Source organism: Monodelphis domestica, chromosome 2, assembly GCF_027887165.1.
Source record: "Monodelphis domestica isolate mMonDom1 chromosome 2, mMonDom1.pri, whole genome shotgun sequence".
NCBI classification, from domain to species: Eukaryota; Metazoa; Chordata; class Mammalia; order Didelphimorphia; family Didelphidae; genus Monodelphis; species Monodelphis domestica.
In genome coordinates, this window is record NC_077228.1 from 240,768,343 (window position 1) to 240,781,409 (window position 13,067).

Genomic DNA, 13,067 nt, shown 5'->3' on the forward strand with positions numbered 1-13,067 from the left:
TTTGCTTATGGACACACAGCCAGCAAGTATCAGAAACCGGACTTGAATCCCAAGTCTTCAGGACTCCTGTCCACAATCCTATCCTATTTCACAATGCCTTTCTCCAGAGTAACCTTCCTCAAGATTCACTCTTTCATTTCTTGATTAAGAATCTCCATTGTTTATGTCCTACTACAAAATCCAATCTCCTCCGGACAAACATTTAAGACCTTCCATAATCAGGTCTCACTTTACCCAGACAACACCATTTCTTACTGACCTTCACTAGTTAGAATGGGCTTTCTCCATACTGTCTCCTAAACATACTATGCTCATTCCCATTTCCCTGTGTTTTCTACTTAGAATGACTTTTCCTAACTCCCCTTCAGAAATTCCAGTTCCACAATCTCCAAGCCCTATTTTGACAACTACTTGTTCCATGAAGGTATTTCATGAAAGTCTGGTGATATGAATTCTAATCTCAGCTCTGCTTACTTACTGCTTAAAAGGGAGCCTAAATCAGTAGCCTCTTCTGGACATTTATTTATTTAAAGGAATATTTCCAGATGATCTCAAAAATCCCTTCCAACTCTGTATCTAAGATTCTATCCCTCCAGAATTCCAAGAATAGGGTTGAGTAGATTCCCCATTTCTACTCCACTTTAAATTCCCAGACCACTTACCAAGTAAGAACTTAAATGAAACTGGCATCTCCATAGAACTAGAGTCTTGAGTTCCTATTAACTTAAAAGTGTGAAAAAAGACAAGATTCAAAGTTAAAAAATCTGACTGCTACTATTTATACAACTCTGAGTAAGTCACCTAATCTCTGTGATCTTGTTTCTTTATGTGTAAAATGAAGGGGGTCCTATCTTCCTCCAAAGGTCCTTTCTAGTTCCAAATTCTATGGACTCCCCAACTCTTTTTTAAAAATGTCTTTTTAAGAGGTTACATCCTAGTGGGCAGCTGGGTAGCTCAGTGGACTGAGAGCCAGGAGGTCCTAGGTTCAAATCTGGCCTCAGACACTTCCCAGCTGTGTGACCCTGGGCAAGTCACTTGACCCCCATTGCCTAGTCCTTACCACTCTTCTGCCTTGGAGCCAATACACAGTATTGACTCCAAGTGGAAGGTAAGGGTTAAAAAAAAAAAAGAGGTTACATCCTCACACTTTGAGGCTGGGAAAGCTCTTCTAAAATACATCCAAAGATACCAAATAACTTTCTCCAGAGAAATATTATTAAGAGTTTGAGGTACAAACAAGCTGGCTAAGGGTTTTACCCTTCTAGAGGTATCCATTATCTATAGCCAGTGTTAGCCCTAATCACAGACCAAAGAGGAAGTCAGTCACCTATGACAGGATGTGGCAAAGCCACTCCTACCCTAAATCACTCCCCCATTAGCCTCCAATAGTACCACCTTTCCTTCCTATTTGGCCTAGAATTTCTTTGGCTTAGACAACAAAAGCAGGCAGTCAGTACAGGGAAGAGGAAAAGAGTGGCCTTCCCAATTAGCCAGTTCCTATCAGCACAGATTAGAGGAGGAGGAAAGTACCATAAAGATTAGTCAATCCACCCCATTCCTTAGTTTGCAAATGATGAAATAAAAACTTAGGGAAGCAAATTAATTTGTCCAATGCCATAGAGCTAATTAATGGTAGATCCAGATCTAGAACCTAGATCTCCTGGCATCCATTTTATCATTTTTACCACCAAACCACAAATGCAAGGAAGTTTCAATTAAGTGGAAGGTGGCAATAACAAGTTTTATATGGCTTTGAAGAAGAATGAGGAAGAACCAGGGAAGGCAAGTCTGAGTGATAAGGTACCCAACTAAGACTGACTAACAGTAAAGGAGGAACTGAAGACAAACTTTCCCTAGCTTGCAATTTTGCCCAGAGATCCAGAAATCCCCCTCCTATTTCTGCTGATGAATAGTGGTGCAATCTTCTCAGAAAAAGCACTGAGTTCATTGAATATTCAGAAGAATATACTCAAAGGAATATATGTTCATTGTTATGATTTACATAGTAAACGCCCACTACTCTTTCATTACAACTACACCACCATATCTTCCAGTCCCAGCACTTTGTTCCATCCCCTTATCTACTCAGTGTCCATCAAGCACTTCGAAGCTAGACAACTATTGATGAAATTCTGCTTGACTGATCTCAGTTTTGACTTTGTCACAAGGCTATGGCCAGTAGGCAACCAAGCAATATGGGTTATAGTTTATAGGATTTAAAGCTTAAATGGGAACTTAGATGATTCTAGTCTAAACCCCTTTATTTTACAGATAAGGAAATAGATCCAGTGACTTGCCCAAGTTCATGTACGTGGTAAAGCAGTAGATTTGGGACAAGTATCAGATTTTTAATTCCAAATAGAATGTCTTTCCACTGTACCATGTTACCTCCGGCATGTTCCCAGAATTGATTTATTAAAAAGAAGGGTAGGCAAAAAGTAATTGGGCTCCCTGTCATACTACTCTAACAAGATCTCTCTAGACCTTTACAAAGCACTGGGCCTTCATCCTCTAAAACTTACATACACATATACAATAGAAACCCATGGGATGTTTCCTACTTAGAAAACTTCTCATCTATCCTCGGGGGCTTACAATTTCCATGAGAGAAAAGAGAGACTGAAAAGACTGCATATTCATACAAGGCCTGGGAAACACAAATGGCTAAACACAAACCCACACTAACAGGTATTGGGGAAAAACTTGGAAACTGGTATTTTCACACCAGAATACACAGTCACTCCAGCCTTAGACCAGGAGCCCCTTCATAAGGGATGGGTCGGCCTCCAAATCCCAACTTCCAACCAGAGCGTGAGGGCGACTGCGCAGTGTTGTAGCCCAAAGTGAGAAATCCTCCAGCTAAATCCCGGTCCCAGCCCAGAGAAAGCACATCCCCAATCCCCCAAAAGCAAAGGAACAAGTAGGAGTGCAGCAACATTCCCCCAGGGCTCGAGCTTTGGCCACCTCAGCTCCCAATCTGTAGCAGTAGAGTCCAGGAGCAGAGTGGAGGAGGGGAAGAGGGGGAAAGGGGAAAGAGGGGGAAAGGGGAAAGAGGAGGGGGGAGGGGGAAGACGGAAGGTCCCGGACCCCAGCGCAACAACAGAACACAGCACCATGCAGATTACTTCTCTAGATGCCAGCTAACAGAGGGAAGAGAGATGGAAAACAGAAACGTACATGGGGATGGGTCCTAGATAAGAGTCTTGGTGCTGCACAATGATGAACCCAGCAAACACTCAAAAATCTAGCAATAAAACAAGGGAGAGGAAACCGGATAGATTGTAGAGGGTGGAGAACAAACACAGGGGCTAAGTGTGCCAAGTGTGTGCCTATCTTCATAGATATCTAAATGTGAGTGCCTCCTTAGGTCCTTGTTCAAGTCCCCTGCCTGCCTCCCTACTCATTCTCTACAGCCTGGACACAGAAGAACGGAGGGGCCTGGCGGGTGTTAGAATTGGAAAAGGGGGGGGGGTATCAAAAGTTGAGCGGCGGGTCACCCACCTTCGAAGTCCGAAATGATCCCGTCCAGCTGTGCATTAACCGTGGGGTCGGACATGTTGGCTCGCGAGAGGTGTCTAGAGGCTGGTTTAGAAGAAGCCCTCACCCTCACCCCCGGCCGAGCCCAGAGTGCTGGCCCGGGGGCTAGCTGCCCAAGATCTTTGCAGCCCGGAGCTAGCTTGCTGGCTTGCTTGCTTGCTCTCTTGCTCACTAGCTCTGCGGAGCGCCCCTCAGCCCACTGGATCCGGGTGAATGATTGCAATAGGAAAGCGATCGCCGCCCCGCCTCTACCCTCCTCCCCCTCCCTCTTCCCTCGGCACTCGACAGTCCAGCCTCCTCTCTGGTCTCGCAGTTCGGATCAGGTTCCAGCATCGACCGCCCAGCCCCTTCTACTCCCCCACTGGCTGCTCCACCTGCCCGTCAAAGCTTCCCCGGGAGCCAAGAGCCCACCAAGACGCGGGCTTAAGGAGGGGATCAGCTAGGAGCACAGAGAACAAGCGCGGGCTCTTCTATTGGAGCACATCCCACCCCAACTTTTCACGTAATGGCCCAGGGTCCTGGAGGGAGACATGGGGAGACAGTGATCCAAAGCTCGGCACCCCAACTCCTTTTTCTCCCCTGCCCATAAGCCCGACGCCGGCTGCCACGAAGTGGGCGAATGTGGAAGAGGAAGCCCCCGACCAGGCGAGGGACTTTGGGGCGGGAGGGGGTGTGGAGAAAGGAGGAGGACAGGGGAGTCCCTTTAACCTGAGCTTGCCTCTCCAAGCATAGCCTCGGACATAGGGATTTTTCTCTTGGCAAAATTACAAAGTTAGGAACAGAGTTTTTCCTTCCTGCTTAAAAGTCTTCAAAAGGGTAATTTTGCCAAAGGATATAAACTCATATCAACTATATCCTTGTCCATGGGGAGTTGGGGAACGACTTTTCCAATGAGAGGGAAAGATGGAGAGGCCAGCTTGGTATGAATAAATACAGGACACAGAAGCTACATTCATTATTCTATCCTATTGAACTAATTGTCCTGAAACCTGGCAAAGCAAAGGCTTTCTGCCAGGCCTTAGGAATGGGCTGCCCCAGGGAAGGAGAAATAGGGAAAGGGGAAGATCTGTCATCTGAGGAACCTTGGAGTTCATACTGATCCCTGCCAGCTATTTGTGTCTTCATTCTCTAATAAACTGAAATTTAGTTATCTGTGTGCTGGGTGGCAGTGGAAAGAGCACCAGCTGGCATATTCAGGAGGACTTGAGTTCAAATATAACCTTAGACACTTACTAGCTCTTTGGCCCTGGCCAAAGGCCACTTAGCCCTGCTTCTCAGTTTCCTCCTCTGTAAAATAAGCTGGAGAACAAATGGTAAATCACTCCAATACCTTTGCCAAGAAAACTCCGTTTTGGAGTACCTGATCAATGGACAAAACAACAAAAAATGCCCACTGTTAACCCACTAGGGAGAAATGCAAGCATGAGCAGGGACTGGACTCTGTCTCTCACTGTCTCCTCCTCCTCCCCCTCCATATTTCTCCCTTCCCCCCCCCCCCCCCCCCAATGCTTTTCTTGCAAGCAGGAATTTTATTCCTGGTTTTTTAATTGAATAAGAAACTCCTTAGATACCACCCTCTTGCCTCTTCCTGCTGCTTTCTTCTTACTTCTAGGAGCACAACCAGGAATAGGGGTGTGCAAGCTTGGTAGCTTTATAGGGCATAATGCGAATGAGGATAGAATAACAGATACTTTTAAACATTACTTTTTATAAATATATTAATTCCTAATACAAAAAATTTTCACCCCTTATGGCATATAATTTTTTTATTTTTATGATAAATCTTAAGGTTTAATGGACACCAAGGTGGTAGAGATCCTTTTCAAACTTTCTGAATCTGCCCAAAGCATACAGATCCCTTATCCTATTTAATTGCATTTATTATGCTTTTATCTGACACGTCTAGACACAAGCCAATACAAAAATCAACATACATACACAGAGAGAGTCAATGTACAAGTGGGAAGCATTTTCTCACCACAGTCACCTATCTTGAGCCCAGGTGCAAGGGACACCCTGCCCAATAGAATCATCCCATAGGGACTCAGCACTCAGGAAGAAAGCTGATATAACAGAGAATGGTGAACCAGGGAAGTCACTCCATCAAACTGTTCTCCTGAGGATTTATACTAGGGACAAAGCATCCAAGTTCAAGGAAAACAGCCTGAATTAGAAGTCAGAAAGCCTACATTTTTTTTTTTAATTTAAACCCTTACCTTCCATCTTGGAGTCAATACTGTGTATTGGCTCCAAGGCAGAAGAGTGGTAAGGGCTAGGCAGTGGGGGTCAAGTGACTTGCCCAGGGTCACACAGCTGGGAAGTGACTGAGGCCAAATTTGAACCTAGGATCTCCCATTTCTAGGCCTAGCTCTCAGTCCGCTGAGCTACCCAGCTGGTCCCAAAGCCTACATTTTAATCTCATTTCCAATGACAACTGTGTGGCAATATGCAAGTCATTTAACCGCTCTAAACTTCAGTTTCCTCACTTGTAGAATAAAGGAGTTGGATTCAATCAATATCTCTTATACTTCTTAGTTCATAAGACTTGGGCTTTTCATTTTTAAAGCAATCTTATTTGTAGATCATCTTATTTCCCAAAATATATCACTTTCTCCCCCTCTGACAGAGCTATCCTTTATAATAAAGAATTAAAAAAAAAAGATATTTCAGCAAAACTAACCATCAACTAAGTCAGAGATTATGCCCATGTTCCACTACCATAAGGGTACATTGCCATATGTCTTCTTCAGAGCCAAATGTATTAAAAATTCTACAACATTCAGTTTTCATTAATTTGTTATCCATCTTTCCATATACATTATTTTAATCATTTTGGTTGTTGTTTACCTCATTCTGCTTACTTCACTTTGTAATCTTATTCATTAACTCAGAAAATAGGGGAATATGCTTCTCTGAATTATTTATATTCATCATTTCTTACAGTTCACTCTGGGCACCTACTTTGATTCTAATTCTTTGCTACTACAAAACATGCTGCTATAAATATTTTGGGTGTATATAAAGCCTTTCATTTGATCTTTGCCCTCTTGGGAGACATGTGCCTAGCACCATGATCCTTTTCATGAACATTTTAGTCAATTTCTTAGCATAATACAAAATTGCTTTATATAATGGCTGGACTAATTTGCAGCTCTATCATGAGTAACTGTTCTCATCTTTGCCAATTTTCTGAGTTCTAGGTAAAACTTTGACATTGTCTTGATTTACATTTCTCTTATTGTTAATTTGGAGTATTATTTCATATAATTGTTAACACTGAAGCATGCAATTCCTTTTGAGTAGTCTTGAAATACTTTGATAGAACCTCTATCTGCTGGTCTAGGAAACCTGGGAAACAAACAGCTTTGGAATAGCTTTGGGATAAAAGTGAGGAAGAGTAATTCTGGAGAAAACCAAAATTAAGCCTCTATCCATGATAAAAATAAATTTTAGTGCAATGAATGGTTATGGATCACTCACAGGGATTTTTTAATCCAATTCCTTTATTTTTCAGATAAGGAAACAGAGGCTTAAGAGGTCTACTGACTGCACTCCTAGCCCAAAATCCCAGTGCAGTCAATAATATAATCAATAAATATTTATAAGGCACTTATTATGTGCAAGGAATTGTACAACCCTAGAAGGTTAAAGGAAATCAAATACACCTTGTCTGGCCTCAAGGAAGTTACATTATAAAGAATAGATAACAAACAAAAAATTTGCATACAAACAGAAGGTAATCTCAGAAGAAAGGCAAAGGCCTCCATGCAGAAGGTAAGATTTGAAGCCTGGGAAGCCTTGAAGGCAGAAGTAAATAAATAGTGAGATCATTCCAGGCATGGGGAATAGCCAGTAAAAAGATAAAAGAGTTGGGAGATGGAGCTTTAAAAAAAATTGCAAAAAGGCCAGTGTCACTGGATCCAAGAGTACAAGAAGGGACTGCTGGGTTTGTACCCCAAAAGATAATAAGGAAAAAGACTTGCACAAGAATATTCATAGCTGCACTCTTTGTGGTGGCCAAAAATTGGAAAATGAGGGGATGCCCTTCAATTGGGTAATGGCTGAACAAATTGTGGTATATGTTGGTGATGGAATACTATTGTGCTAAAAGGAATAATAAAGTGGAGGAATTCCATGGAGACTGGAGCAAACTCCAGGAAATGATGCAGAGTGAAAGGAGCAGAACCAGGAAAACATTGTACACAGAGACTAATACACTGTGGTACAATCGAACGTAATGGACTTTGCCATTAGTGTCAATGCAATGTCCCTGAACAATCTGCAGGGATCTAAAAAACACTATCCACAAGCAGAGGATAAACTGTGGGAGTAAAAACACAGATGAAAAGCAACTGTTTGACTACAGGGGTTGAGGGGATATGATTGAGGAGAGACTCTAAATGAACACTCTAATGCAAATACCAACAACATGGAAATGGGTTCGAATCAAGAACACATGGGAGGTGGGGGCGCGGGGAGGAAAAGAAAATGATCTTTGTTTCTAATGAATAATGTTTGGAAATGACCAAATAAAATAATGTTAAAAAAAAGAGTACAAGAAGAGGAATAACATTTTAATAAACTGGAAAGATAGGAAAGTATCAGATTAAGTAGAGGGTTTTTTTGTCTTGTTTTGTTTTTAAACCTTACCTTCCGTCTGGTTCTCCATCCACTGAGCTATCCAGCTGCCCCTTTAAGTAGAGTTTTAAATAACAGAAGAGTTTATATTTGATCCTAAAGGTAATCGAGAGTCATTAGCATTTACTGAGTAGAGGTGAAACATGGTCAGACATGGGCTTCCAGGAGATTAATTTCACAGCTGAATGGAGGAGGGACTAGAAGGAAAAGAGTCTTGAGACAAGAGAGCAAGCAGCCAGAAAGCTCTTGCATTAGTCCAGGTGTGAGGTAATAAAAACCTACATAAGAAAATGATGGTGACAGAAGAGACAAGAGATGTTGGAAAAATAGAATCAACAGGATTTGGCAACATATCAGGTGTAGGGAGACAACAATGACACAAAGGTTGGAATCTTGTATAATAGAGATACCCTTAAAAGTGCCCTCCTCCAAGGAAGAATCAACAATCACACAAAGGTTGGGAGCTTGGATGATTGTAAAGATAGTGATATCCATAACAGTAATAGAGAAATTCAGATAAGTGGAGGACATAGAGGGAAAGACAGAGTTCTGTTTTGGAAATGTTGAGAGTTTGAGATGTCTACAGGATATCCAGTTCAAAATATCCAAAAGTCAGTTGGTGATAAGAGATGAGCTCAGAAAAGAGACCTATATAGATACAGAGATTTGTGAACACAGAGATGATAATTGAACCAATGGAAGCTGGTAAGATGACCAAGTCAGCTAGGATGGTGAGAGAAAAGAATAAGGCTTAGGACAGAAGAATCAAGAAAGGAATCTAAGAATGAAGGAGAACCAAGGACCACCAAAAAAAAAGAAAAGAAAAAAAACCCTAGATAAAAGAAAGTATCTAGAAGAGTGGTTCTCAACCTTTCTGATGCCGTGACCCAGCAATACAGTTCCTCATGTTGCAGTGACCCCAAACCAAAAAATTATTTTGGTGGCTACTTCAAAACTGTAATTTTGCTACAGTTATGATTCAGAATATAAATACCTGATATGCATTATGTATTCTCATTGCTACAAATTGAGAGGTTGAGAACCGCTGATCTAGAAGAAAATGATTGGCAGTGTCAAGGCTGCAGAGAAGTCAAAAAGGATGAAGATTGGAGAAACAAAACTATCAATCTTAACAAATAACATGATTAACCTAAAGAACCCTAGAGAATCAACTGAAAGATGTTGAAATAACAACTTTAGCAAAGTTGCAGAATATAAAATAAATCCACAGAAATCATTAACATTTCTAAATATTACCAACAAAACTCAACAGAGAGAGAAATTCCATTTAAAATAACTGCAGACATTATAAAATACTTGAAAGTCTACCTTCCAAGAAAAATCCAAGGATTACATGAACACAATTACAAAACACTTTTTACACAAATACAGATCTAAACAATTGGAGACATATTCATTACTCATGGGCAGGCCAAGCCAATAGAATAAAAATGATATTACTACCTAAATTACTTATTCTATACCACGCCAAACTACTAAAGAATTGTTTTATAGAGCTGGAATGTAACAGAATTCATCTGGAATAATAAAAAGTCAAGAATATCAATGGAAAAAAAAGTGACTGCAGCCTAGCAGTACCAACTTTCTAACTATATTACAAAGCAGTAATCATCAAAACAACTCAGTGATACTGGCTAAGAAACAGAATGGTGAATCAGAGGAATAGATTAGGTATACAGTTTTGTTCTTGTTGTTTAGTCATTTCAGTCATGTCTGTGACCCCATTTGAGGTTTTCTTAGCATTGATACTGGAGTGGTTTACCATTTTCCTCTCCAACTCAATTTGCAGATGAGGAACTGAGGCAAACAGGATTAAGTGACTTGCTAGGGCTAGATCTGAATTCATGAAAATGAGTATTCCTGATTCCATGCCAGCTAGCTATCCCTAGGTACACAAAACACAGTAGTAAGTGACCATAGTAACCTGTTATTTGATTGCTCCTGGGAAAAGAACTCAATATTTCATTGAAATTTCTGGGAATACTAGAAAATGGTTTGGCAGAAATTAGGTATAGAGCAACATGGTAAAATGAATTAAATAATAAAGGGTGATATAAATAAATTAGGGAAGCAGGAAAAATGTTTTTGTCATATATGGATTAGGGAAGAGTTTATAATAAACAAGAGAGAGGATCATGGGAAGTATACTGGCTAATTTTAATTACATAAAATTAAAAAGATTTTGTACAAACAAAACCGATGCAATCAAAATTAGAAGGAAAGTAGGAAATTGGATAAGAATGTTTTGTAGCAGGTTTCTCTGGTAAAGTCCTCATTTCTCAGATAGATAGAAAACTAAGACAAATGTACTAAAAATAAGAGCCATTTCCTAATTGATAAATGGTCAAAGAATATAAACAGGCAATTTTCAGAAGAATTCAAAGCTAGCCATAGTCACATTTTTTTTAAATGCTCTACATTACTGAATAAAGAAGTGCAAATTAAAACAACCCTGATGTACCACTTTACACCTCTCATGTTAGATAACATGACAGAAAAGGAAAATGCTAAATGCTAAAGGAGATATGAAAAAATAAGTATACTAAAGCACTGCTGGTGGAATTGAGAAATGGTCCAATTATTTTAGAAAACAATTGGAAACTATGCTCAAAGGGCAATAAAATAGTGTATACCCTCTGACCAAGAAATATCATTATTATAAGGTCTATCTCCCAAAGATATCAATGATACCTTTTATAGCTTTAGGTAGGAGATGAATTTTTAACCAAACAAGAGATAGAAACATTTATAAAAGATAAAACATAATTCTAATTATATGTAATTGAAAAGCTTTTGTATAAGCAAAACTAGTACATACTGGATAAGAAGGGAAGTGGTTGACTGGAGGGAAAAATCTTTGTATTAAATTTTTCAGCTAAGGGTTTGGTAACCAAGATAGACAGCTAACAGAAATGTATAAGACTAAAGCCATTACACAGAAGACAAGTAGTCAAAGATTATAAACAAATAGTTCTCAAAAGAAGAATTGCAAACTATTAACCATATGAAAGAATGCTTCAAATCATCAATATGAGAATTGCAAAGTGAAGGAAACCAAGAGAATATGATGAACCCTAAAAAGTAAAGGAAAATTATGTTGTACAACTTTTTTTAACCATTACCTTCTGTCTTAGAATTGATGCAAATTATTGTTTCAAAGGTAGAAGAATAGTAAGGAATAAGCAATTGGTAAGTGACTTGCTCAAGGTATCTGAAATCAGGTTTGAAACCAGGGCCTCTCATCTGCAAAGCTGGCTCTTTATCCACTGAGCCACCTAGCTGCCCTATATTGTAGACTTTAGAACTCAGATCAGAATGGTAACTAGTGCTGACTTAGACTGATAATGATACATACCTCCTGAACCTCTTAGCATAGAAGGTGTGGAGGCATGTAGAATAAGATATCAATTTTCAGGTATGGCCAATATGCTAATTAGCTTTACTTTGACTGTACCCATTTATTATTTGGGACAGTTCAAATGGAAAATATACAAATAGCAAGTGCAATCAGAAAAAAAATAAAATTTTGTTAACTTAAAAAAAAGTACTGAATTTTAAATCAGAGGATCTGGGTTCAAATTTTGTTTCTGCTACTTGCTGTCTATTTAACTTTGGCCAAATTACTTAACACTCTTTTGTATTTCAGTTTCTTCATCTGTAAAATGGAGGGTGGGATTTTATCTCTAAGGTCTCCTCTAGCCTTTCTAGTTCTAAATCTTATGATCCTATGACTTCCATAAAATAGGAAAATCTATTCTCCAGGATGTTAAGCCAAAAGGCAGAGTTTCTAGAGGATTAGACCACTGCTGCTTCCTTTTTAATCCTTTAGAAGTCTAGAAAATACAGCTCATTCTGCAAATGTTCAACTCCATCCTAGTTGAATCTAATTGGAATCTTAGTCAGCTAGCTCTTCCCCCAACATAACAAGATTCCCCTAATTCCTCACATGGTCATCACCTGTCCCTCCAGATGGGTAAATGAAGGAAATATATGACATTTTCTCTCACATGTCATCCTGGGACTCAGAATTTTAGCCCTGGATGGGACTTTGAAAATTATCTCTTCCAATCCCTTTAATTTAAAGAAATGACAGCTGAAACTGAGGGAAGCCAAATGACCTAGCATTTAACTTAAAAAAAAAATGACCAGTTGTGTTGGGAGAGGGGGACGTTGCCACATAAGGGGGCAGAAGTATTGGAGGGGAGTACTTTTTATTTTTTAAAGTGAAATGAAAATTTTGTTCCCTCCTCTAAGAAAAATGATTGCTCCCTTCCCTCATGGTTTGAATTTTTGCAGCTATTTTTAGTCAACTTGAGTTTGTGGATTTGGGAGCTACAAAACCACAGACATCTCAGATAGACACTCACGCCCTTGTCTGCCTAAGATACTAGGTTTCCAGAATATAACTGTCACTTCCATTAATAACATATTGACTGTTTCCATATAGGCCCAGCATACCCTCTCTCTCGGCATGGAAAAAAGTTGATCAGAAGGACCTCTGCAAACCCAACACATCACCTATAATCCATTTTTTTTTGTTCCTTGCTCAAAGAATAGGTATGTGCTGTGACTCCTGAAAACTCCGCCTAATAAAATGATATCATTTCAATATAACCAGACCTCATTTATGCAGGCACTTTTTCTTCTGAGCTTTTATATAAACCCACCTGTGCTAGACCTAACTTGGGTCAATTCTGTAATTCAGATTCAGAATTAGCATATAAATAAATCATAATGGATCAGAGGCTTAAATAAAAACAATTTCCCTCATTATGAGACTAAAAATGATACAATTCTTGGTTGGATTCAAATAAGATCTGAGCAAAGGGCAATGCCCCTGAAGGGCAATGAGAATTCACCAAAGCCTTTGG

General features: G+C 39.7%; 1 protein-coding gene across 4 annotated transcripts in view; it reads right to left on the bottom strand.

Moving 5' to 3' along the window:
• SEPTIN9 (septin 9) overlaps positions 1–13,067 on the bottom strand; it is a 400,470-nt gene that overhangs the window by 220,160 nt on the left and 167,243 nt on the right. Inside the window, exon 1 of one of the 4 annotated variants that reach the window (XM_007482960.3) lies at positions 3,502–4,012. The exons of the other annotated variants lie outside the window; for them this stretch is intronic. Coding sequence (XP_007483022.1) covers positions 3,502–3,556 — 55 coding nt within the window. The 5' untranslated portion in view covers positions 3,557–4,012. Of the gene's footprint in view, positions 1–3,501; positions 4,013–13,067 lie in introns of those variants that run through there. 4 annotated transcript variants of the gene reach the window in all.